This window comes from Crinia signifera, chromosome 7 (assembly GCF_055691185.1).
Source record: "Crinia signifera chromosome 7, ASM5569118v1, whole genome shotgun sequence".
NCBI classification, from domain to species: Eukaryota; Metazoa; Chordata; class Amphibia; order Anura; family Myobatrachidae; genus Crinia; species Crinia signifera.
Genome location: NC_139223.1, coordinates 69646689 through 69674155, shown reverse-complemented (window position 1 = coordinate 69674155; position 27467 = coordinate 69646689). Strand labels below are relative to the sequence as shown.

Genomic DNA, 27467 nt, shown 5'->3' with positions numbered 1-27467 from the left:
TATATATAGCAGGGACAATAGGCGAGACATATTAAGGATAGTCTAAAGGCGAATAGGAGATATCTAATCAAAACCCAGACAAGTCTACAGAGGTTTTTAGAAGAGGAAGGTTAACAAGACTACTTTGAAAGGATAAGAGCTTAACCCATTATAGTATTCTCAAGACAAAAAAAAAAAAAAAAAACAGTGTGCTTTACATATGCTTCAGACAGAGGCCATGATTTCAGATTTCTTTAATCATGCCCAGGTGAGTGAAGGTAGTTTGCAGAGTGAAATTTTCTCACCTGTTTTATCTGGCAAAAATACTGAAAACAAGTGTTTGGGCATTCTTGAGGACTGGAGTTGAGAACTACTGTGCATGTTATGGGTGATTTGTAACAGGGATGTCAGAGGCAGAAATAGCATGTGGCCCCTATAAAACTAGAATTTAGTCTTCTCATTAGAAGCTCTTGCTTCAGTTAGACGTACACTGTATGAACTTTAATAGGTTTCCTTCTGTAATCTTTGGAAAGATGTTATTGCCACTTGACAACGCAACCACAACAGCAGCCAAATCTTTATTGCTCGATTAAGGTGGTATTGTAACACGTCAAAACTACGTTGAGTGACTGAAGCAAGAAAAAAAAAAAAAGCCACAAGACATCAGAATGCTTGCAAATAGTTTATTGACACACAAGAACTTGGTCCCAAAAACAAAGTTACATATTGAGACTCAGAATTAAATGGGGGGAAAAAAAAAAATAGAAACAGTGCATAAATTTTAAGCCCTGGCAGCTTCAAAAGCCTCCACAAGGTGGTAAACATTTATTTTCCATTACAAATTAAACATTTTTTTCTTCCAGATAAAGTATTACTTCAGCCTCATAAATGATTAATTTAATGCAAGAGTTTGAAAAAAAAAAAAAAAAAAAGTATCTATAGCAAAGACTGTCTGTCCATTTTCTAGTATGCATGTGACCATCCATACCAAAAGTAGATTTCAACTGTTATTTTTGCTCTCAAATGATGTGGTTACAAGTAAAGACTTATTGGAGGAAATAAAGTAAAAGGCATAGCAGTTTTCATCACTATTATAATGACGGTTATATGCTGCAAAGAGCTTTATATTACTTTGAAGAACTTCAACAAAGTATTTCAGGTGACTTGTAGGTTACAAGCTATGAAAAAGAAAAGTACTATGGGTATTTCACGCTACACATTTTAACATGGTCTTGTGTCCACTTTACGAAAAAACCAAATTCATGCATTAGGTTACGTTGGGTGTTTACACACACTGAACTCGATTTAAAAGCAGTCTAAAATGAAAACTATTCTGGACTTCATGTTTTGAACCCACCACCACGTTAAACAGAGATAGTGCCTTTGGCAAGGACTCCAGTTTAGAAGTGCAGAAGAAAAAAAAATTCAAAAAACAAAAACAAAAAAACATTTAATTCATTCTTATGTCTACACAGTAGCTACAACTTTCAGTTGGAAGTGGCCACAATTAAAAGATCCTTGTGCAAAATCCAGAAGGTAAAATAACTTAAATAGCCATTTCGTAAAAGCATTTTTATTTTAGATGGCTACGGATTCAGAGTTTATCCTACACTTTCGAGCATATTGCAAAGAACCCAACACAGTGAGCGTAGAACCTTTTGTAACGATTCTACAAGAAACCATCACTCGCCTGGCAGATACAACCCATTGTAAGGGCCAGGTTAGCCTAGAAGGAGTCAGAAGCCTTCTGACATGACAAAGTCAAACAAGTCCACTGGCTTTACTGAAAGTGTGGCCTTTTTCCCCCAAAAGCCATCCACAGCAAGTCTTCTAAACTGGCAAAAGGTTTCCAAAACCCAGAGACACAAATCTGAATAAAAACATTAACAGACAGTTAAAAAGACAAAATATGCCATCCCATCAAATCATTACTGTCCCCCCTCATCTACCAAGTCTTAAAAATCTAGCAAGCTAAATCAAGGTTAAAGCAGAAAAACCTTGACCTTTCCACTTGTAGATGAACCTTCCTTTTCAGTGGAAATGGAAACATCTACAGAAACTGACTGTGCTACATCTGCTATAGCGCCTTAATCCATGATTTATGCATTTGATGCATATTAAGGTATAATGAAACCAGTTATTTTTTTTCATTTTCAGTTTCGAACACAAAACTAGTCAACACACATTTCGCTTTTTGAACTGATCTATGGGTTATAGGACCGAAGGCAAGCTGCTTCACGGGAACGGACAAAACAGATTAGTGCAGAAGGAAAATGTAGTAACCTTTTCAAGTCTCAAAAACTATATGGGCAGAAAAATCCCACACTCCGATATCTTCCTATACAGATAGGTTTACAGTCCTTACAAGTCACCTGAAACAGCCCTTAGGAATGAAACAGAAAGTCCACATATAACCTTGCATGAGAAAAAAACGGAACATTTACAGAACTGCATGACCAATCCTAATACTCATATTGGACTGCCATAAAGGAGAGGAAAAAAACAAAAACCTCAATGTTTGGGATTGTCTTGTGAATGGAGACAGTGTTGAGGGTTTAGAACGATCAGATGCCAAGCAGACAGACCAGGTCTTAAGATGAATTACAGCCACGGTTTCAGACAGTACAAGCTGTAATCGATCTTCCATACACAAGTCACAATGAGATTTGGGATTACATCAGTGATGAGGCTTTGAGGAAATAAAATTGGTGTCGTTTTGCACAGAACATTTCATGAACTGAAACCTGTAGAATGAGGTCTCAAAATCATACCCTAATATTCAAAAATAAAAGCTTTTGAAGCAGCATAATATAAAGGTATAGGACCAATAGTACCAAGGACCAGAAAGGCGCACATCTTGGGAGAGATTTGCCATTTACATCTTGGTACCCATGTGTGCCCACTCTAGACTCACAGAAAACAGCAAATGTTACAGTTTAGTTACAGGTGCCAATGAGAAGTTTGCTGCCAGTCTGACTCGGTTTCGGCTCTGTTTCTTCCCTGGGCTTTCCATCAATTCCTTTGAAAGAATGGCCTTTGGTGGGTCTGGGTCAGGAACAGAGGGCTCAGTAGTTGTCTCTACACTGTTAGATGTATGGTCACCATGGAACAAAGGTGGTAGATTGTTATGGCATTCATCATTCACCAAGCCTGTGTGAGAAAACCATAACCAAATTCATTCACAACAAAGACAAAACACAAAAACGAATTACATATACCCCTTTCACACGGCACCTCAAATCCGGGTTAGTGTCATGACTACCAGGGTTGAGGTATGGTGTGAAAGCACTTAAGCTTATAACCTGGGAAGACCAAACCGGCAATTGGACCAAAGTTATAAGGGTTAAGCCCGAGTCGCTGTTTGTATAATGGGTGTTGCTGGTTATTGGTTAAAGCACGGATCTCCATATGACCTGGTCTTGCAATGTAAAAGGCTGTGTCGGATCACAGAGAGCAGACTTTCAGTACACACTGTAGAACTGGAAAAAGCCTAGAGAAGGGCAACCAGACTAATAAAAGGTATTGGGATCTTAAGCTATGAGGGCAGACTAGCCAAACTGGGAATGTTTACACTAGAAAAGACACCTAAGGGGTGACATGCTTAACATATACAAAATATATTAAGGGCAATTACTACAATCTGTGAGGCAGCCGATTTGCTTTGAAATCAGATACTAGGACATGAGGGGAGAAGGTTTAGAACACTTCTTTTTTTGCGGTAAGGGCAGTAAAATGAATGAACTCTTCCATTTGAGGTGGTGTCGGCAGATGCAATAAATTTTGTTTAAAAATAAAGCTAGAAAAACCATTAGATAAAAACATCCAGTGATAAAACCAGTAAACAAAAGGTTGAACTTGACGGACGCAAGTCTTTTTTCAACTTACCATACTATGTAACATCAACTGAAAAAAAGTTTCAATATGCCAGATGGCAATTTTATCAAATCAGAGTATCAAAAAAAAAAAAAAAAAAAATTAATCTAGTGACTGCAGTAACAGACATCATTTGTAAGCACATTTACAGTGTAGTATGAGCTAACAGCCGGTATGTTAACAGCACTTTCACCAGATGGGCATGTCAGCTTTTATAGTATTACCACTGACCCAAAGACTAATACAAAGCACACACTGTCCGACTTACCAAAGAGATGTTCCTCAAACTGTATGAGGTCTCCTGACTCTTGGGTGATTGGATCTGGGTGTAACTGAGGTGATGGAAGGCAGGAAGGAACTGGACCACACAAGAGATCAACAGGTGAAGTGAGGCACAGTAGTTCTTTTTCAGTCTGGTGACAAACTTAACAGAAAAGTGGGGAGATTGAATTCAAGTTTAGATTTGGCCAAAAGAGGCTCATAATAGTCTTCAAATGTGTTAAAGCCTGGTAAGCTCAAATAATATGGTAGGAACACACACAAGGATTAAAAATGGTCATACAAATTAGGCTGAGTACAGAGAAGTACTGGGAGTAGCAGGGAAGTGGCTTTCTACTGTAAGTCTACTTACTCTTCATATCATTCTTCAGTACGACAATTTTCTTATGACCATGTCCCTTGATCCAAACCACCTACAGATGTCAAAACAAGATATGAACGTAGACGTAGCCATTTTCAACACATGGATGGCTCTTTCTAAACTATATACAGGTTGGGTCTCCCTTATCAGTATATTCCGAAAACCGTTGTTTTTCAGAATATTTCAGTTTAAAAAAAAAAATTCCCGCCCCTTTTTCATACTTACCCCGTCCCCCGGTGTCAGGGGTGGCCTCCGGGACCCTATTCAGCGGCATCTCGGTCGCAAGGGTGCATTGAGTCGTGATGTCACCGGTGCACCCAACACATCCCCTGGGACCGGAGGTGCCGCTGAAGAGGATTGTGAAGGCTTCCGGGAGACCATTGGGGCACCACCAGGGGACTGGGTAAGTATGGGGGGGATAAGGGATACTCAACCTGTACATTATAGATAGATTTCAACCATTTTTTAGGTCATGCAGAACTAGATTTATGTTCCCTATTCTTCCTGCACAAACCCAATAGCCAACCTAGCATTACCCTGTGTGCATTAATACCTGTGGTATTGCTCCTAGTATCTCCTCCAGGCTGTTATAACCATATTGCTTGGGTTGAAGCACTTCCCCTACATATTTGCTGTATGCAGTTGGGAACTCGTGTAGGAAGATCTGTTGGTAGTGGTAAGTATGCAGCAATGATCGGACATTCTTTGCAAACATGTACAAGGGTGTCAGTTGGATGCAGTCCTCATTCACATCATTAGTAAGCACCTGGAAGAGGAGCACAAGACTTAGATCGTGATAAATAAGAAGACTGATGTAAAAACAAATAAAAGCCACAACAGCACCATACCTCAACCAAGTAAGGAAGGCTTTTTAATAGTTCAGTCAAGGACACAAACCCATATTCACATGGATTAAGAGGAACTCCATGGACACTTTGATATATCTGACGCAGCTGGTTAACAGTAAGTAAGGAGCACTCATCCCATGACATGAGCAAAATCAGGAGCTGTGCTGTTAGTGAGCGCAGAGACTTTCTGTTTATGAGCTGAATCTGCTTGCCGGAGGCGGTGTCTGTAATCTAAAGAAAGATGATTCAGAACCAGCCTCCGCTCATTTCTACTGAGTAATTGCAGATGAGATCGAAAGTGACAGTGTTTTGAAGCATAAACTAGTAACAAGCAAAGTAGTAAACACACAGACAAATATACCAGAACAAGTATGGTTTAGATCAGTGACTATTTCCACACCAACACCAGGTGACAAGCCAAGGAATACATTTCCAGTCAGACTGGCAAGGTGGCAGTGCAGTCATATCAGCCTTCACCAAGTGAATACCAAAGAAATTCTATGGTGTTGTAAAGAACAGCATTTTTTCCACTCCTCATTGTTACCTTAACAACATGGCATAACTTCTGCATCAATGCTGGTACAGTGCTGGTATCATAGTCGTGAAGCCTCAAACTGTAGCCAAACGTCTTGCTATATTCAGTAAGCAAGCCGGGCATCATTAAGGAGGAGTCTTTCTGGGAGCGCAGAAGTTTAACGAGCTGGGAAGCTAAAGCCTTAATACGCTCCATTTCTGTCAAGGTCAAAATCTTTTCCTCACCACACTCTAAGACCTACAAAAAGTGATCAATGCAGAAATTTCAGCCCCCCAAACTCAATGAGGTAGTGGGACCAAGAGGAACAACGGAATGCCCTGCAACATGGATTTGTAAAGCAATTCTATGTATCCTAACAATCGGACATATCACAGATTATGGGGGTTATGCAATCCTCCACCGCTATTTCAGATGGGGGAAATCATGGCGGGGCCCTATACAATGCTGTCTTTACCGATAGCATATAAGAGACATCACGACAGAACGAGCCCAACTATAAAAGTGGTCAGGACCATTCTGACGACAACGGCCATGGATTGTCACGCTCCCGGCCATATAATCGACAATCCACGGAAAACCCCCCTTTTCACTGATCGGCAGGCCAGACATTGAATCCCACCTGCCGATTTGCTGTTGGGAAAACCACAATCGGGCCAGGATCATGGCTGTCGGGACAGACCAAACCGTAGTGATCCGTGGTTGCATACCCCTTTAAGTATTACACTCGCGGACGGGAAGCAAAATGCAATTTATGTCAGCACAAGACAACCAGCATTGTGGTCAGTATCTACATACAACCATGGGAAACACTATGCTAGAAGATCACCACAGCAGTAGTCAAAGTTCAAAGCAATTCTTAACTTGAGAAAAAATGCTTACATAGATGTGAACACAACACAAGGAGGTGCCTGGACATGTCAATTCTGAGTACTAAAAGAGATCGAAATGGTCCTTCTCACTGCACCCAATAGGATTGTTCAAATAGTAATCAGGCAGCACCTACATTGATGACATATGTCCAGCCATAACGGGACATATTAGGACCTGCCCACTCAGCCTAAAAGCAAGTTCAGATCTGGTGCGGCCACCAAAGTTTTGAAGCAATGGTGACTAGCATCCAGACAGCAGAACACACATAAGGAATTGTGCCACACTGGAAAAGCTCCCCAAACCAAATAAGAGACTTACTTGCAAAACATCTGGTATGGCTTCAAAGAGGTCAAGCAATTTGGTGAACCCGTAGTAGGTCAGTTTACATTGGCGGCCAAAGTGGTGGTGATAGGACGGAATAAACTTATTAAACGGCATTCTGAAGTGAGGCTGGTGACGCAATAAGTCAACCACTTCCTTTGAGAACTGCTTTGTTCGTTCAATCTCTTCAGGAGTACGTTCTAAGAAAAAAAAAAAAAAGTTGTTATCAACAAGGTAGGAAATAAAAATACAGTTTTAAGGTGCCCACAGATGCATCAATTTTACTGTGCTATGCGTTTTTGATTGTACAATGGTTCTATACAATTTTTCTTCCAGCTTTCGATGCGATGTGCACTTGGATGCGATGAACCCATGTTTGCACTGTTAATTTTCAGATGGACTACAGCACGTACTTTTTTAGACATACAATATCGGGCTACCGGGAACGCGCGTCGCACAAGCCCATAAACACCACCCGATAATTGTACATAAGATGCGTTTTGTACTTAAAAATTACAAAACGCATTCGATAATTGATGCGTCTGTGGGCACCTTAAAGTTAAAAAAAAAAAAAACAACAACAACAAAATAAGCATATAGTGCATGGAAATGTACAGCTGTGCCTACATTCTGTGTTATACCTAAATAAGTGGTTAATGTATAGTGGTGCATTACCACTTATGGGGGACAGATTTCTATAATTATTTGTGAAGACTACAGAGTAAAAAGTCTTTACATGGGAATTCCTATTTAATTAAGGCACACTTACTTTAAACACAACTGGAATAAAAGAAATAGGTCAGAAGATAAAAGCAGCCAATGAAAGGACGGAACATTTTAGGGACTTACAAGCTAGCCACCACTGCACCCCACAACCCCCCAAAAAAGTTCATACCGCGTTTAGGAATTGAAATCACAATCTCATTATCTTGCTGGGAAACGCATATTGTGGTATCAGGGATCTCTGATACAATGTCAACCAACTCACACACTCCATATTCGGTTACATCCCAGTCTCTTGAAAAGCACCTGTAAAATAAAGGACCAAATTAGTGCACTACTGCACTTTCAAGGCAGACACCAGAGAGATAAATTAGGGATGCCAATTCTTAACTTAATAATTTTTCAATCCTGAGTCCTGGGATTGAAAAAAAAAAAATGCCCCCGGGATTGGCATCCCTAGTCATAATATTAGTTTAACAGAAACTGAAAGATAGCAAGCACATGTTAAGATCAGAGATGGCAATACTTACCAGTGGTAAGCTTGTAAGAATTCTCTTACAATGACCTGTTTGCTGGCTTGGGACTTGAGGAGCTTTAAAAGATCCTGGGTAAATCGCTTTACCTGCGCTCGGTGAGTCAGCGTTAAAAAGCGTTTGGAGCCCATACCAAGGATCTAATAATAAAACAGTAAAAGCTGCAATTAATGAGGTTCTATAAGACACTTACTACAACTATGATTAGCCTACAAAGTAAAGCAGCGGTATTATTTTAAATGGGAGTTATCCAAGCATCTTAAAGCCTGGTGCGACACCTTTCTGGAAAGAATTTTGCTGTAACAAATGCCCCCACTGTAATGTTCATGCGAAGCAAACTTCCTTCTATTGAGAAATCTATATAAATAAAATATACATTAACCCTGTAGGAAGTGGAGACTCCCATGTTCCCTGCCTAGGGAATTTGAGCATTGCAGTCAAACCCATCAGCATCTAAGCACACCGTAAATGCAAGGTTCATACTCCATTAAAATAGATGTATTTCTATTAAAAAAAAAAAACTAATATTTTTTAGGCTTTGTAAAGGCATACAAAGAAGGGCAAGTATGTCACAAGAAATTGCTCACCTCAGTAGCAAGTAAAAAAAATGAATCCATAAAGTTATTGCCACCACCAAGCTTTACCAAACACTCTTGGCCTGGGTACACACTTTGCCCAGGTGGTGGGCAATAAGCCTGTACACACGAGCAGAGATAAAGTCATTGGCTTTGCTGCAGGGCCTACACAATATGATCAGAGACCGACTGGGTAAATATATTGTTCAAATGTGTACCCAGCTTCAGGTTACCTTTTGGACAGACAGTCCACTATAATCAACCAATCCCCATTATTTCAGTTATGCTCCCTCTGTGTCAGCGTGTCACATACTTTGTTACCAAGATCTTGGGTTACCTGTTTATGGTTTATACTCAATTATCCAAGAGCTAGTGTTGCGTTCACACAGACTGTACACTTGCAGCAGAACTTCTGTGCCCTTTATTTATGCCAGGCAGTGTCAGACGTTTTAACTAACCAGTTATCAGATATCGCAGCCATGCATATTACAGTGTATGGCAATACAATACCTGGGTTGCTCCCCAGTAAAGCAAAAAGGGAAGATATGGCGTGTTCAGCACTTTTACAGATGGAAGATTTTACATACATGACCGTACAGTCATTGTTCATGCCATTACCTGCCCAATCCACTAAGAATCTGTGAATCAGACTTATAACTGCATAATGTGTGCCCAGCTTTACTGGTCAGATGAAGGTCATAGAACACGGTCTACCAATGTAAAAAAATAAATAACAAAAAAAAAAAAAACAAAACACATAAACCTCAAACTTTGCAAAAAGTAGGGATCGATTGCCACAAGGCTGCTTGTCAACCTGCTGAATGCCACAGATTCAAATGGTTCAAAAGGAAGTTTGCGGCATCTTAACACAAAATTAGCATCCATACTACTGTGAGGAAAACAGAAATAAAGTATGCACGAACATTATTTCTGGACAAAACCCTAAGCTGGAGTTAACCCAGGGGGAAGTGTATCAAAGCTTGGCTAGAGAGCACAATAAAGTACCAACAATTCAGGCTCTAACAGTTCACAGGCTATGGGGCAGAGTTATTAAACTTGGTGAAGTGATAATGTGGCTGGTACTTTATTACGAGCCAATCAGCTCCAAACTGATCTGCCCCCCAGTTTGAAGATTGACAAGCTACAATCTGGCTGGTTGGAGCCTTTACATCACAGCAGCACTAAAGTTAAACACTTTAATGGAGCGGTGGCAAGTGAAGATTAACATAACTCTGAAAATATTTTATTACTAGGTCTACTAATTAAAAAAAAAAAAACCCACACAAAAGATTTTCTACTTAAGTTTAATACTTTCCTCCGAGCCCACAGGTGGCACTGGAGTGTTTTACAGTGAATAGAAGGCAACCACAAGGAGCATGGGCACTTTAAATATTAAAAACTGACTAGCTCTTCTCCCTCCCTCCACAAGGCAGTCTTGAGCAATTGTACCCGGATGGAGCTGGAAGAAAACATACTTCCAAAAAGAGGTTAACATCACACAACATAAAAGAAAAATAGTGAACGTAATGTGAGAATATTAATATGAAAATCAAACAAGGGGAGTTCCAAACACACAAGAGGAATCATCCCTGGCAGGAAACTTCCAATAACTGAAGGTTACCAAGGACACATTGAAGAACAGCACCAGGAGGGCGTCAAATGCCACCTGTGAACTCTGAGAAATGGATTTAAGTACAAAATCTTGTTTTAGCCTTCATCCACTAGGTGGCACTGGAGTGCTTTACAGTGCGGAAGTCCCAAAGCTCTCATTATGGGAGGGAAGGCACTGGGATCCCCCTAATACCAAGCGACCAAACTGGGAAGTAGAGGCTGCAAAAAGCGTCAAAGCGGTAGAACTAAACAAAAGTCTTCCGACCCTACCAAGTAGCAGCATGGCAGAGCTGCTGAATGGACACCCCATGGGCAGCCACCCAAAAGGGTCCCACAGAGCGAGTGGAAAATGGAAGGTGGAGGCAGAGGCACCGCCACATAAGCCTGGTGCATGGTTAGGTGAATCCATCAAGCCAAAGTCTGCTTGGAAGCCAGCCAACCCAGCTTAGCAGCATCATAAAGGACAAACAAGGCCTCTGACTTGCAGACAGCCGCTGCTCTGTCCACCTAAATGCGGAATGCCCGCAGCTTGAAGTCAGGGTATTCCTCACAAAATGCCAGGACCACAATCAGTTGATTGATATGAACTTAGGGAGGAAAGGCAGACTGGTGCGAAGATCCGCTCAGTCCTCATGAAATACCAGGTAAGGAGGATGACAAGATAAGGCACGGAGGTCCAAAACTAGTTGGGCGGACTCCAAAGCGAGCAATAAACCTTCCTCCACGTGAGATATTTTGTGTCAGGGGTGGCCAAACCTGTCCTCAAGATCTACCAACGGTGCATGTTTTCCAGGCAACCCGTGGATCTATAGTAGAAATGAATGCAGCATGTTTTAAAATGTGACAGTTAGTAATGACTACAGCTGTGCACCAGCTAGGTAACCTGGAAAACGTGGACCGTTGATAGATCTCGAGGACCGGTTTGGCCACCTCTGTTTTACGTCCACAGATTCCAGCGGTTCAAACAGGTAACATTGAAGGAAAGGGAGGACAAGATCCAAATCCCACAGAACCGGGGGAGCACGGAAGGGTGGTTGAATCTTCAACATCCCCTGGAAGGTTTGTATCTGGGGTAACAATGCCAGTCTATGTTGGAAGAAAACTGAAAGGGCAGATATCTGCACTTAGAGACCCAAGGTGTAAACCCAGGGAGAGACCCTTCTGAAAGAAAAAGGAGGAGTGATCCGACGACACTCACACCAGGAAATATACCTCCTCCAAATATGATGGTAAAAAGTTTCCTGGTGCTTATGATAGGGATCCCCGCAGAGGGAATCCCAGCTTTCTTTAAAATAGACCCCTCAACAACCACACTGTCAAATGAAGATGCCCCAAGTCCGAATAAACGAAGAGGCCTTGAGACAGCAAGTCGTCCAGAAATGGTAGAGGCTGTGGCTCATCTATCAGAAGAGAAGTGAGGTTGGTGTACCAAGTTATGCGTGGCCAATCCGGATCTATGAGCAGAATGGTCATTCTCTCCCTGCGTATGCGCTGCAGAATCCGAGGCAACAGCGGAGATGGCGGAAAGCAATAGATGAACTGGTAACACCAAGGGGTTATTAGGGCATCAACCGACCCCTGCCTCTGGATCTCTTGTCCGAGCACACTAAAGAGGCAGTTGATTGTGGCGAGATTCCATCATGTCGATTTCAGGACACCCAATGCCACACCGGCCTCTGAATAGGACGAGGATGAAGACACCACTCTCCCTGGTGGACGTCCAGCTGACTGAGGTAGGCGGCCTCCTGGAACGAAGACTGCCAAAATGACCTTGGCATGGGCCTGCTCCCAAAGCAGAATCAGACTTCCCCTTGCTTGTTTATGTTGACCACTTCTGTGGCATTGTCCGACTGCACTCTGATAGCTCAGCCCTGAAGAAGGGCCTGGGCCTGTACCAGTGCATAGGACACCTCTCGAAGCTCGAGGACATTGATATAAACAATAGCATCCAGATGTGTCCAAGAGTGGTTATGTTGGCCTGCCAGTTTCAGAGACTTTCATCCGTGGTGAGAAGGGTCCAGTTCCAGATGCCGAAGTGCTTCCCTTGGAGGAGATTCGCTGATGTGAGCAACCAAATCAGAGATAGGTGAGCCTTTGGCGACAGTGGCACCTTTGTTGGCGGGACAGGTGAGAACCGGACCACTGACTGAGAAGACACAGTTTGAAAGGATGGAAGCGAAACCGGCTGTACTGAACAGCCTGGAACGCAGCCATCATCTAGCCTAGAAGGCGGGTGCAAAAATGAACTGAGACCCATTTGTGCTGTAGACTTGATGTAGCAACAACTGATGAGAGCAAACCTTGCCCTGAGGCAATAAGATTCTCCATAATCTTTCCCAAAAATAGCAGCCTCTGTGAGGGCTGAAGCGATGTCTGGAAAGTCTAAGTAAGGTATTATCATTATTCCCTGCGACTGAAGAAGCTCCATCATCACTGCCATAACCTTCATGAAGATCCGTGGTGCAGATGACAAGCCAAAGGGCAGGGCCAGAAACTGGAAGTGCCAGTCAGATTGCGAACCGTAGGAACGCCTGGTGTGGTGGCCAAATAGGGATGTGTACATATGCATCCTTGATGTCCAGGTACACCAAGAATTATTCCTTTTCCAGACTGACTATCACAGACTGGAGGGACTCCATCCTGAATTTGACGGCCTTTAAGAAAGGATTAAGTAGTTTCAGGTTTAGGATGGGCCTGTCCAAACCATCCGACTTCGGCACTAGAAACAGACAGGAGTTAAGGTACAGGAATGACCACCACCTGCATTGAGTAGATTTTGTTGAGAGCTTCCTTCAATTAATTTAGCTGTAGGTCTTAATCAAGTTATACAAACCTGTTAAAAATGCACATTTAATGGATCGAGAACAGGCATTCCCAACCATGGTCCTCAAGGCACACCAACAGTGCTGGTTTTAGGGATATCCAGGCTTCAGCACAGATTGTTTAATCAGAATCACTCAGGTACTAATTAAGTTACCTGTGCTCAAGCATGGATAGGACTAAAACCTGCACTGTTAGTGTGCCTTGAGGACCGTGGTTGGGAATGCCTTACTTATAGACAATGTCTGTGTCAATACTGACAAAAGCAAATGTATACCTGAAGAAAAAAAAAAAAAAAAAAGATATTTTACGCTTTACCATCCATGTGGACTGAGTGGTAACAGTCAAGTGCGCCAAGTGAGACACCTTGCCCAAAAATTTACAAAGCAGAGAGACTGAGCGAGTGTATGCTTTACTATAATTAGGGTCTACCTACACCTGGTCTGTGAGCTATACCACATCTTCAAGCTCCCCCACCTTGCTAGTTTACAAGCATTGAGTTTTACACTAAACGTCACATGTTGAGCCTGGTTAGCTGTTAAAACCAGCCTATATTTCACCAAAAATATTTGGGTTTACTGAAATCAAACCAAGGTTCCAAAATAAGTTTGTGTTTAACACATAATAAACAAGGACTACACTTAAAAGCACAGAGAAAGAAAAAGCCACAACGGATGTTATTTTCTACCAGGCACATACCTGCAGAACATGTGGCACAGCCTCTAGAAGCTCCAGTAGTTTAGAGTACCCGTAATCAGAGACACGGCATTGCTTTGCAAAATGATGATGATACATCGGAATGAATTTTGTAACGGGCATAATGCATGATGGCTGATTTTTTAGTAGATCGATGACTTCTCGGCTGAACTGTATCAGCTGAGGATTACCAACAGGACTTTTGGACCGCAACATCCAGGGATCTAGAAAGACCAAATTGTTACCAAATGTACTTGTACGGTTAGTCATTTAAAAGATGCAGGACAGGAGACACTAACACAAGAAACTGCCCAGTTACTGACAAACTATTTAACTAGAGTGTTCTGCAACCAGTCCATGTTATGTTATATTATTTATGTTATTCTAGTTGGAGAAGGAGATACGAATAGAAGAGGTCATGCCTAATAAAACTAACCAGAATTTGGAGGTGGTGGCTTGTTGTGTATCCACTTCACAACCTTTATGCCATTTTGTGCAGTTGCAATATTAACCCCTGGAACACAAGTGATCAAATGCTCCAGTGGCACACCTCCTTGCGACTCATCCACTTCATGCAAAGCACTGAATTCTGCTGCATAACAATCAGGAAAGCTGCAACAAACATTAGAAAAATAAATAAAACACATACACCAATGAATAAAGTGTGTTTGTGTGGTGTTCCAATTCATACTTGGACTTATTTTTAATATATTAGTCCAGAGGCTCCCAAATACCATCTGCAAGGTACCCCAAATGGTAGAGGTGGCTTAGCACAGATGGTTAATCAAATTGCAGGACACTTATGCTGGATACACACCTACAGGTTTTCTCTGTCCAATGGGAACAAAAATCTGGTAATGTCTGAAAGTATATGACAATATACATTTGCTCCCAAATGCTGGAAAACTGACAAAACAATTGCTTAGATACATTTGTAAAATACAAATTTAATCAATTTGACCGACCAGTGTCAGTTTTCCAGCATTTGGGAACAAATTTTGAATTGTCATTTGCTCTCATACCTTTCCAGATTTTTGTTGTCACCAGACAGATAAATATTTAGGTGTGTATCCAGCATTAGGGTGCCTCGAGCATTTGGGGACCTCGGCATTAGTCTATAAAGGGCTTAGAAATATTTCCCAGCTGTGATCATTTTTACAAAAGCTTAGTCAGCAAAATGTTTAAGCTAAAGGATTGGGTTCATATATAAGCATCTCTAATACAATCTTTAGGAATTTTGGACCCATTAGTGACAATCTAATCTGGTGTAAGTTTACTTAAAGTACTCAGTGACCATCCTGCATTATAGAATAGTAGTGCTGCACTCCACAATGAGTATTGTAATAAAGACTGATTATAGGGTGTATTGGGTAAGGGATAGAAATTTATTCAACATAAGAAAATGGATCATACAGTTACAATGATTAGAAACACCGCATTAGACATAAATTGTGATGCAAAAATTACATAATGATACGATAGAATAATACAGATGTGAGGTCGACCAACGGGGATCGGTCTGTGCCGCACTGTATGGTGATAGGTTAGGTAGGTAGGGATGCAGTCTCTCGATGCAATAAAAAAAAAAAATGGGGGTGGTTGGTCGGGGACTGTAGAGAAAAGAAGGTTCGTGTCCAGGCAGAATACGGGTGTTCAGTGGTAATGTGCGCACACACACACACTGGTCCGACCGCGGCGCAGTACACAGGGAGGAAGTCTATGGCTGCAAACTGATGTGGGGGCAGTGTGGGAAGGGTTCCCGGAGAGTACGAAGGTGGTGGCGGGTCTGGACCCACCGCGTGTCACCCCGGGTGAGTAAGCGTGACAGCCCAGGCTGCCGGAGTGGACCCCTGCTGCCAGTGTCGACCACCGCTGTAGGAGGACGTGGGCAGTCTAAAGATCAGTGCGGGCTGCGCCTTTCACATCACCAGCCATCCGCGTCGCTCACACAGGTCCACCTAGTCAGTCTTGATGTGGTTATGCCGCTCACTTCCGGGTAGGATGAAGGGTATTGTTGGTCCCGCGACCATGGATGCTTTATTGCTCGCAGGTGGGTGATGCAACTGGTAATGCTTTAGGTGCTTTAATGTGCCTAGTATGGTATCCTTATCCATTGTCTTATTTCAAGTCCTTACCCAATACACTCCATTGTCCGTCTTTATTACAATACTCATTAAGGAGCGGAGCACTACCATTCTATTCTATCTTGTACACCATTTCTTGAGGCTGGTTGGTTTGGACATGCCTGCTGTACCCCCTTCTAAGGGCAGTATTCAATGACCCAAATCGCGCCATGTTCCGGAGGGCTGCCCTCACTGACACTATTCAATGAGGCAGGGGCTCTCTGCCCCTGACTGTGAATGTGAACCCCTGCGGCGGACGCCCTCTAAGGGCAGTATTCAATGACCCAAATCGCGCCGTGTTCGAGGGCTGCCCTCACTGACACTATGCAATGAGGCAGGATCTCGCTGCCCCTGACGGCGAATGTGAACCCCTGCGGCAGACGGCCTGAGGACGGCGGCAGGCACGGAGATGGAAGTCTCCCTGTCTGCCCCAGAACGTATGTGGTGGGGGGCTCCCCGGGAGCAGTGAATATATGAATATGTAATGAGCGGCTCTTGGCTCCCGGCCCCCTGCTGGCTGCTATGTGTAAAAAAATATATATATATATTTTTTCAATTAAATATATATTCATGTGCTGTAAGCACATGAATAAAAATAGCATGCCCCTTCACAGAATAAAAATTCCTGATTTTCTTTACACCAAATAAAAAAAAAAAAACATTTTAAAAGTTCACATTCCACTTCATCATGAAGATTTGGCGATTGCTACACGGTGACACACGGCGAAAATTACTTAGAAAGCAATTCACCATCTTTTTAATTGAATACACTCACAGCGAATCACATTGAAAAACCACAGAGAGTTGCGGAGTGTATCGGTTAATTGTCCCTCATTCACTGTTCACCGTCGGCGAAAAGTGCACGTTGAATAAGGTGATTCACTTTCTGACACAAAAAAAAAAAAAAAAAAAGTCACCTTCCAAAGTGAAAAAAGCACAAATTCGCCATGAAACATGGCGAATTGGCCTCATTGAAAACTGCCCTTAGAAAAAAGGTCCTGATTCCGGTTCACTTGTAAGAGCAAAATCTCTCGAATGGACAAAACTATGTGGACTGCAAGTGTGGCAGATGTAACATGTGCAGGGAGCGTTACATTTGGTTGAGCCATATTGTTTCTGTGCAGAGTAAATTCTGGCTGCTTTATTTTTTACAATTGCAGCAATCAATCGCATAAAGTATCCAAACCACATGCATTTGAAAGCAGGTCCAGTGTGATTCGGTCCCGTGCGCATCGCACTGGAGCCTGTGCATCGCATCGGCTGCAGTTGCGATCTTTAGGATCACATCCATGCCAGGCAGGCATGACTGGGATAACATATCATATGTGAAAGAACCGCATACAATATAATTGCAAGTGATCCTGCCACTCAGGGCGGTCCCGGGCAGCTCAAGGAGATTCGCGTAGTGTATGGGGTCTTAAAAAAAAAAAAAAAAATATAATAATAATAATAATAATAATAATAATAATAATAATAATAATAATAATAATACCGTACCTCCCTGTTCTTTCCCTACCTTCCTATCCACCTGTCATTTTATTGTTTTTCAGTGTCTACTAAACACATTTACAACCATCAGGAAGACTACCTTCCTTTTACAACATACACTTATGCGGCATTGAAGGGGACACTGAAAACACCCCACTGAATATTGGGTCTGTACATACTTCTCTAAAGATCAGGATCAGAAAAACAGAACAGAGCACTTGCCTTAAAAGAGGAACTGTGCCCTCGTGTGTCTGCAAGAGGCTGTGAACTTGAGGAGCAAAGATTTTCAAAGACTGGATGACATATGGGATTATGTAAGAGTCTGGGTCAAAATCATGTGTACTGAAATAGAAACAAAATTGCAAAAACAGTTAGGTTACATACAAGTTACAGTAAAAAGGTACGAAAGAGTTCTAAGAAGGATATTCGATAATCTCCTATAAGGGTGGTTTGTGAATACTACTTTAATATGGAGTAGCTTCTGTAGGTGCTGCAAGAGGAGACTCATCTTACCTAGTAGTTTCCTGTAGTGCCAGGCCTCGAGTATACTTCTATAGAAGCCCAGACTGGTTTTAAGCTACAGTCATAATAAGCAATTTTGAAGACTGTGTAATTCACAAGGAGTGAAGAATTACTCCTGCATGGAGAGACTGTCCCCCAGGGAGTGTAGAAAATTGTGCTACCTTGTGGAGGCAGTCTAAATTCCCATAACATCCTTGTTACAGCCCGAAATGCTTCCTTACATATTACATAAAGGCAGTGATAAAAATTTTGCTGCGTGGTCTACGGATTTGGTACACAAGGAGATAACTTTACTATAAGACCACCACATCTGCAAAATTAATAGGTTCTCCCAGAAAGCTGGGAAAAAAGAAAAGGGATTCAATGTTTGACGCTCAAAAAAATAAATAAATTACAAAACAGCCCTGTTCTCAGAGGATCTTGATTTGTCTGCAGGAGGCAGTTGAAACAAAATACCTGATATCCCAGTGCATTCTGCAGCTTTTTGAGGTGAATTAAATAGGCCACCAGTGAGACCGTTAACCCAGATCAATGATCAGGGTGTAAATGAAGATCAGCTTAGATATTGTAAAGGTAGCAGCAAGACAGTTTTAGCACCAGTTTTCTCTAAGGTTGCGCTAACTCTGTAATTACAGATTGCCTAGATTTTGCCTAGATTTTTCTCAAATACAACATAATATTAGTATGCAAAATCATAAATAAGACGGCACCATACATTTTTTCACTTGCGTCACAAAATATCCCAATGTGCCCCTCTGTTCTCTATTAGCCACACTTATTAAACAGAATTTTTTGGAATTCCCTCCCTAAATCGAAGACTTTCCCCCAAGCCACAAAGCGTAGCCTGAAAAGAGGGACCTCTACAAACAGGAAGTTTCATAGCTACAATTACAGCCCTTCTAACCTATTTATACAGAAGTTACAAGTGTTTGCTTTATGATCAAACAGAATAGCATGGCAGTATGACTGAAATAGATAGTCCACTAAATACTTACTACCCCATGTAGACTGGCTGGATTAATAAACAATATTAAGCACTTTACAGATGGAGCTCAGCCCATCTTTGCAGGGGCTGGCGATTCTATCGCCAGCCCCCGCCATCCCACCAGGGGGCACGCGCGAGACGCTCGCGTGCCCCCTGGAAACGGAGCCTGCCTCCGGTCCCCGCCACCTCCCCCTCAGTCGCCGCAGGTACCCCTCGCTGCCATCCTAACATGCCTGTCTCCCTGAAGCGGAGACAGGCAGGGACACACAGCATCCCCGCCGATAGATTCAGTGTAGCCCCTGTCCGCCAGCGCTCTCCAGTGGGGATGGTCTGGCGAGCCCTGGCCAAGGATGGCAGGGGCTACATATGTACCTGAAACTTCAATTCCCTTATACACAGGGCTGTGGAGTCGATAGATAAATGTTCCGACTCCGACCCCTCGCACTTCTGACCCCAACTCAGACTCCTCTGTATTAATATGCGAATGTATTTGATACATTCCTTGCACCACACTTAAAAACCTAGGATAGACAGTTTCTTCCAGAAACATGTACACATGTCTACCCTCATACAGACAAGCAGGCAAGCAGGTTTTAAAATAAATATAAACACTAACAGTTGAATCCAAGAAGCTGTTCCATCAAGTCCTTCTAAGCTCTTCTAGCTATAGAGAAGAATCTTCACTCAATAGGAAAGGTTCAGAAGTGTGGAGCATGAGTTCCGCATGCTTTGTGACAACAAAAACCAACGAGCCACAATCTCCGCTGGTTTGCTTGCTCGTCACTGTTCAATTCATGGACACAAGGAACGATTTCTTTACCGAATCGTTACTGGCGACGAAAAATGGTGCCTGTACATCAATATGAACTAGCGTAAGGAATGACTTAGCCAAGGTAAACAAACGACCCCGCGCATGCAACAAGATCTTCATCCGCGTAAAAAGATGTTGTGCGTATGGTGGGAGAGCTTGGTTGAATTAATTTTTTGAGTCTCCACCAGGTGATTTCTACCAACGAGGTATTGAAAACCTTATTGAACGTTGGAAATATGTTGTAAACTACAAGGGAGAATACATTTATAAGTATTGGTGCTCCGAATTGTGCGTTGCGTGCCATATAGTGAAGCACATGAAAAGCATGCTTTTTCATGGTCACTTAAAGTGTTCGTTTTGCGGTTACGTGAGGCACTGCATGCATTGGTCTTTATTTTTACAGTAGAGAAGTCATTAATTATAATTTTCGGAGTCGGTGCATTGTTTGCCGACTCCGGGTACTCGAAATTTCCTCAGACTCCTCGACTCCGAAGCCCTGCGTATACATTATAAGCTTATTTATGTTAAATAGTCTTGTTTTATTACTGGGTTTTCAATTTTAATAAAAAAAATAAATAAAAAAAGTTAAAGGTACTTGTTTCCTAGCACGGCCACAACGATCATGATCGTGTGCATCGTGAGGAAAAAATCGGGGGCATCGCATGCACTAAAAAAACAAACAAAAAAAAAAAAAAAACGGGTGCGATGGTACCGATTTCCCATAGGGAACAATGTTAAATGCCTCAATTTACCCGCGATGCCCCCGATTTCCCATAGGAAACAATGTTAAAAGGCTCAATTTACCCAAATCATCATAGGGAACAATGGTAAATGGGCCATAAACCCCCCAAAACACCCCTGAACAGTGAAATGACCCCCCAAAAGTAGTTTACGCCACCCCACGATCAACGCGAACCCGAAGCGTGGAGAGCGCAGCGAGCCCGCGAGGGGCGGCGGTACGCGTCCTCTGACCTTTTCATACCCCCACTATCCACGTCGGCGTGGAGTTGAGAATAGAATAGTGTGGCGAGCGCAGCGAGCCACCGAACCCGAAGCGTGGCGAGCGCAGCGAGGGGACGCGGATACCTGTGAAGCCCGCGAAGGGACGCGTTTACCTGTGAAGGTATCCGCGTCCCCTCGCCACGCTTCGGGCTCGGTACACTATTCTATTCTCAACTCCACGCCGACGTGGATAGTGGTGGTATGAAAAGGTCGGAGGACGCGTACCGCCGCCCCTCGTGGGCTCGCCACGCTTCGGGTTAGTGTTGATCGTGGGGTGGCGTAAACTACTTTTGGGGGGACATTTCACTGTTCAGGGGTGTTTTTGGCCCATTTACCATTGTTCCCTATGATGATTTGGTGAAATTGAGGCATTTAACATTGTTTCCTATGGGAAATCGGGGGCATCGCGTCTGGACCATTTAAGCCTTTTTTTAGCCGCGACCGACGCGATTTTGACTTTTTTCAATGCATTTCAATGGGAAAATCGGGGGCATCACGTCGGTCGCGTCGCAGACCACTAAAAATTACACCCGATGCCCGCGATTGTGGCCGTGCTAGGAAACAAGTACCAAATTAAAAAATACCCACACTTCTATATAGTTGAACATGTGAGTAAGGTAACGGTGAGCGAAGTGTACCTTAATTTCTTATTGATGCAGTGCTGCCTACAGACAGGCTCATGATACTCCAACTCTTCAAACACCACAGGACTACAAGTTGTTGAGGAGCCATCATGTGACTGGGAAGACCCAAGTGGACTTTGCCTTGTCTGGAAGCTTGGCAACAGACACACTAACCTACCATTCCCCTGGTCACGGATAGTGACAGTGTCTGTTAACCTGTACAGATCTGACACAATCAGCTTGTGTCCAAACCTAAAAACACAGGAGAATAGCGGCTTAGTAGGACAATTACTCATTCTGATATCTATACATATCTAGCAGATAATTAGTAAGACAGTTGGCACAGGAATACTAACAAGCCTAGCCAGATTTGACACACATTACTGTGCTAACTCTGCTTGGAATAATCTGGTATCTGAAAACAGTTGATGTACGTTGCGTACAACACGCATGCAAAATGGTCTTCAACAATTGAGGACAGGAAGAGACTAGAGACCACCACCTACTTTTTCTCATAGATTTCTGTAAGTTTAAACAAAGGTAAACAGCAAGCTGGAGCATCTTGAAGAATAGAAATGGTGCCAAAGCTGTTCGGGAAAGAAAGAATATATTTTATTAGTTTCAAAGCCGGGAATAGGATCACAGATCCGGCTGCATGCTGCTATTACTGAGTAGTGAAATATTGTGAAAAGGGCAAGCATTGTGAAACATACCTGAGTAGAGAGAGGGACTTATTTGCTGCCCCTGTGGCCAGAGACACTTGGATTCTTTTGCTTCCAATCTTATACCTATGTAGATTGTTGACTGCGCAAATTGCTTCTTGGAGGTTCTCCATCTGAATGGTGGCCTTTAGTTGATAATCTGTGTGAGGGCTGAGCTCAACATGTTTTATCTAAAATAAAATAGAAATAATTAGACCATACAGGGAATTTATTTTCGGTACTTTGCTAAATCCTTTACTTGTCGTTCAATACAAATATAGGCAATCAATAGATAGATGAGTAAGATTCAAGGAGCCTGGTCACTAAACTAACCAGATAATAAATATCATCCTTGTTATCAAGAGGCACATCCCAGTCCAAGATCAGGATCCCTATTTCCTGGTTCAAATTAAAAAAAAAAGTTTTATCCCCGAAAAAAATAAATAAAAAAATAAACACTCCTAAACACAGCACCATCAGCATGGAAGAGGAGAAATTGAGACCAACATGTGAGGGCCCAGTTGAAAGGCATCACTGAGAAGACGGCCGACAGATAAAATCTTCCGGGGAACAAAGGTGCTGCCAGAACCAGGGAGATACCAGGGATTTTTTGAAAGGCGTATGGAGCAGTATGCAGTAGGCACAAGGCTACTGCAGATCGAGCAACCTTCAGTGACAACACCACTGTCCATCCAGCCATGGTCCAGTGATAGGCATGGAACATTTTACCAGAGACATGGGTTTCCAGCCTCAAGCAGTGTTGACAGCGGCTAGCCAATCACAGATGAAACCGTGCTGTGTAAACACAGAAAGACTTTGACCCATGGCACATACCCTACGATTTATTACTTCAAACAAGGAAAGAAAGTTCTAGAAATAAAAATATGTACCTTCCCATGTCTGGAAAATATTTCCCGTAAGGTTTGTTGAAGCTCCTTTCTAGACCTCCTATAATCCAGATTAGCAATCTGAATATCAGCACCATTTGCAAATGGATCAATGGACAAATCAGGAGCACCATTTTCATTGGTTGGCAGGGGAGAAGATCCGTTCGATAGACTCACAGTGGCATTTCTTGAAGAATAATAAATGGGCGTCAAACAACAGCAAAAGTTTAAATCCTCTCTTATATGAACATAAAGAATAGGTTTTACCTAGAAGACCATCCACTCTGAGATGACCGAAGAGGACTAAGTTGTCTAGATCCTGCAAGTTTGCTGAAGGCAGATGGGTTACTTATTTGAAAAGAGGTCTCCTCCTTATCACGTTTCTCAATAGGAGATTGGGAAACCCGCTCATTGCTGCGTTCCTCATACCTAGAATGCACAAAATAAAAATAAAATAAAAAATAAAATAAAAAAAACACACCACAATTAAACCTACAAGACTGACACTTTCTTCCTTTAAGGTTCAGGCTCAGATTTCAAACACAAGGGGATTGGCCCAGTTTTATCCCTAGGAATGAATACTACATACCCACCCAATCTGAAAACTGTCTTATTGGATGTGGATGGCCATTCCTCAGAAGAATTGGCATCCTTTGGCACGAACATTGAACCTCAAAGATTCAGATCATTTAATGGACTCTAAACAGCACTCTGCCCAGAATGAAAGAAGGGAGTGGATCACTGCTAGCGTAGGTCGCCAAAACTGAACAACCCATATACACTCTTCTAGAGATCACCATCTCTCAGCCACTTGAAGTGGTAGATAGCCCTATAAAAACTTAAACGGTCTAGTCAAGGAATCACAAGAGGATTAGTAAAATTAGTTCGATCAGTAACACCCTCAAATGTAATGGTGCATCATGCAGTCTTAAAAGTGGAAAAGAATATATTTATTCCATTCAAAAAGATAGCAAAATGCACCCCATACTAAATATTAGCTGGCTTTACCATGTAATAAAATATCACACTCTTATGTAGGAGAGTTTCTCTTCCTTACTTGCAAGTGTTTATTACCAGGTTTGTTATTCCTTGATCTGAGAGCAGATTCCATTTAAATTACTTTACCATGACCTTAATGCTGCTCCCCCCCGTACCTGCTCCTAGTCGGCAGGTCCCAGACTAATTGCTGAAAGCATCATGCAGGAGGAGGCTGGTGCAAAGACAGCGCGGTCCGTGCTCAGGAGTGGGAAGCAGAAGAAGCTCCATTAGGAGATTGTCATTACATCGGCGGGGGTCCCTGCCGCGAATTGGAAATAGCGGAGCCATTCGTTAAATATGCGCATAATTAGCGGCTCATTAGATATGAACATATGTAATTTTCAGGCCCGCTATTTCCCATTCACGGCAGGGACCCCCGCCGATGAAATGACAATCTCCTAATGGACCTTCCTCCTGAGCACGGACCACGCTGCCCGGATCCCCAGTGCCCCCTCCTGCATGATGCTTTCAGCATTCAGTCTGGGACCTGCAGACTAGCCCTTGAATGCCCGCTGCAAGGTACCGGGGGGGGGGGGGGGGGGGGGGAAGAGGTGGGGCAGGACAGGTATCAGGGGAGGGGGGGGAAGACTAGTGTAGGATCTTAAATAACATTTCAGAGCCATTCTCACTGCATAGAAAACGGCTCGGAAACGTGTAGGACTCTTCTTTGGAAACGGGTTGAAATACCGGTTAACTTTAACCGGTAAATCAACTCTGCCACTTTCCCACTGCAGCCTTAAACGTTTAGAAAGGGGGATAAAAACGTCAATATACCGTTTAAGACCTGCAGTGAGAAAGGGACATTAGTTGTGCATTTCAGTGACATAAATGGACCAAGAAGAAACCGGTCTTGATGAGGGAGGCCATAGCTCCTGTAGAATAAGCTGTTAAGTTACCAGGAATCATGGAAAAATTGGGGTCGACAAAAGCACTAATAGTCAAGGGGAATTTTAGTTATAGCAAAAAAATGCTAGCTACAGCTGCACCCACTTTAGCACCTCTACCCTATTTTAGTAGGTCTCTTCCTCAAACCGCTTCTTGCCTTGTAGTATTCAGGTAGAAGACTGACTTTCCTACCATTCCTTATTGATGATGTACCGTACCAGCGCCTGTGCAGAGTATACACTTTCTCTGGCTGTGCTCATCAAATAGAGTATCTAATGAGACTATTGTGGATGCTTAATTCAACATCCCCATAGATTTAAACATTTCGGTCAGCAAAGAATCCACAAAAGTGAAATTAGTTCTAACGCTTTCATACACCATTTCCTTAATAATTGTTTGCAGACTGAGTGCATAACACTACTTTGTCATATCCTTTTATAATGTCCAGTGCTTACTATAGGTCAGAGCATACATCAGTGGTTCCCAGTTGTGGAACGCTGGAGGTGGCTTGGGTTCGTGAAAAAAAAAATTATTATATATTATAATAATAATAATAATAATAATAATAATAATAAAATTATTATTATTCGGGGTGGCACCCTGCTAAAATAGCATAGTGTGAACAATATAAACTAGAGATGTGCAGGTCCGGATTAACCCGGTTTTAAAAACCGGATCTTATTGGCTATATGCGGTCACATGTTTTTGCTGTAAAACATGTGACAGCTGGATAGCCAATAAAATCCCGTTTTAAAAACCGGGTAAATACAGTCCTGCCCCCCCCCCCCCCCAACCACCTCATAACTGAACATATGGATTACTACATAAGCGCTTATGATTAACTTGAGTACCAAGTTAATGTCTCAAAATAGGTGTGAAAATTGACCTGTAATGTTTACCTTATATACACAGTATTTTTTTTAACACAATTATTTGAATTTATAAAACAAATTTAAGTGACGCTGGCATTTTTAGCGGATATTTTGAACATCTCACTGATGTTGAGAATCAAAGGGTTAAGGTTAGCTTAAGAGTGAATATGTAAGCTCAGGCAAAAACTGCAATTATAGTCCAGCATCGTGTAGTACAACATACCTTTGAATATTTTTTAAAACAATTTCTTCTGTGCGAACATTCTTTGTTGACACCTGACTGTAAACATTAGAGTTGCTTTGACTGACAGAATTCATTTTATCTCCAGTTTTCTTTTTGTCTTTATCTTGAGGTTTGGAATTTACCCTATTACTGGCTTCAGACTGCATTTGGCACAGCTCCTGGAATAAGAAGGGTGACAAAAGTTAGAAGTGCTATTAAATTACTGTAGTAGTCAATCTGATAAGATTGAGAACAGGGGGGGGGGGGGTAGATGGTAAAAACATATCCATTACAGAGACCACCTTAATGTTCTAGAAAAGGCAGTGTGTGCTATATGATCGGTGTTGTAAACTCTGCGACCTGTAAGTGGAACAGGCGCTTTGTCTGCTGGTTTAAGACTCAGTTTCTGTGAACACTTGTATCCTTCTCATCCCATATTAGAATATTAAAATGCGAATAGTAAAGTTTAGTTTACCTGTAGACTTTTCACGTTTGAGTTTTTGATAGCGGAGCTGTGAGCAGCCTTGCTTGCAGCACCTTTGGCATTGGGTGACTGGTCACACTGCTCTTTAGCTGCAAGGCACAGTTTGGTGTTCTTGTTCACTTTTTTGGGAGACTTTGATTTGTCCCCACTGGTGCAGTTTGTGTTCTTTGTGTCCGTAACCTCTCGATTTTTAGGTGCAAAGGAAACTATGATCCGGTTGCCAAACACGTCTTCATTCTCCATGCGCTTTTGTGCCCGCTCTGCACTTTCCTGATTGATAAAGCGGAGAATGGCGCTGCTGCCCGAAAGGCTCATCACTTTCCCGCCACAGTTATCGGAAAGGCGTCGAAGGCGGTTGCTGATACTTTTTGCATCTCTGTTTGTTGGCAGGTTATAAACATATAAGAGAGTATGGCACTGCTGCAAGTGTAGGAAGAACAAGAAAATAAATAAATAAAATCAGGCGCTTGAACATAAACTAGTAGGGGTGATGCATGCGTGGTAGTGCTATGGGACCTACAGGCCTTATTCAAGACCAATGAACGCTATACTAGTGCCTTGATGGCTAACCTTGACACTCCATATGTTTATTAACTACACATCCCAGCATGATCTGCTTCAGTTCTGCTTTTTTGGCCATGCTAAATCTGACGCAGAGCATGCTGGGATGTGTAGTTTAAAAAACATCTGGAGTGTTAAGGTTAGCAACCAAGGAACCAGTGCATTGAATACACTAGATTATAGTAGCTACTTTTACTTATCTAATACTCAACACTCCACTTGCTATGTCTCACTGCCT

The 27467-nt window shown here is 42.4% G+C and overlaps 1 protein-coding gene across 5 annotated transcripts in view; it reads right to left on the bottom strand.

Annotated features, from left to right (window-relative positions):
• Nucleotides 1–648: 648 nt before the first annotated feature.
• The window catches only part of MARF1 (meiosis regulator and mRNA stability factor 1), a 35227-nt gene continuing 8408 nt past the window's right edge, over nt 649–27467 (bottom strand). For 3 of the 5 annotated variants that reach the window (XM_083153296.1, XM_083153298.1, XM_083153301.1), the window contains exons 8-26: nt 26660–27088; nt 26185–26363; nt 23434–23595; nt 23170–23353; nt 22292–22470; nt 22085–22165; nt 21594–21830; nt 17858–17977; nt 14461–14636; nt 14028–14248; nt 8320–8462; nt 7962–8095; nt 7064–7266; nt 5885–6112; nt 5341–5571; nt 5046–5258; nt 4484–4544; nt 4121–4276; nt 649–3129 (exon numbers count right to left, since the gene is read on the bottom strand). In XM_083153296.1, coding sequence (XP_083009422.1) covers nt 2909–3129; nt 4121–4276; nt 4484–4544; nt 5046–5258; nt 5341–5571; nt 5885–6112; nt 7064–7266; nt 7962–8095; nt 8320–8462; nt 14028–14248; nt 14461–14636; nt 17858–17977; nt 21594–21830; nt 22085–22165; nt 22292–22470; nt 23170–23353; nt 23434–23595; nt 26185–26363; nt 26660–27088 — 3558 coding nt within the window. In that variant the 3' untranslated portion in view covers nt 649–2908. The remainder of the gene's footprint in view (nt 3130–4120; nt 4277–4483; nt 4545–5045; nt 5259–5340; nt 5572–5884; nt 6113–7063; nt 7267–7961; nt 8096–8319; nt 8463–14027; nt 14249–14460; nt 14637–17857; nt 17978–21593; nt 21831–22084; nt 22166–22291; nt 22471–23169; nt 23354–23433; nt 23596–26184; nt 26364–26659; nt 27089–27467) is intronic. The other 2 variants (XM_083153299.1, XM_083153300.1) reach the window with 2 other exon arrangements.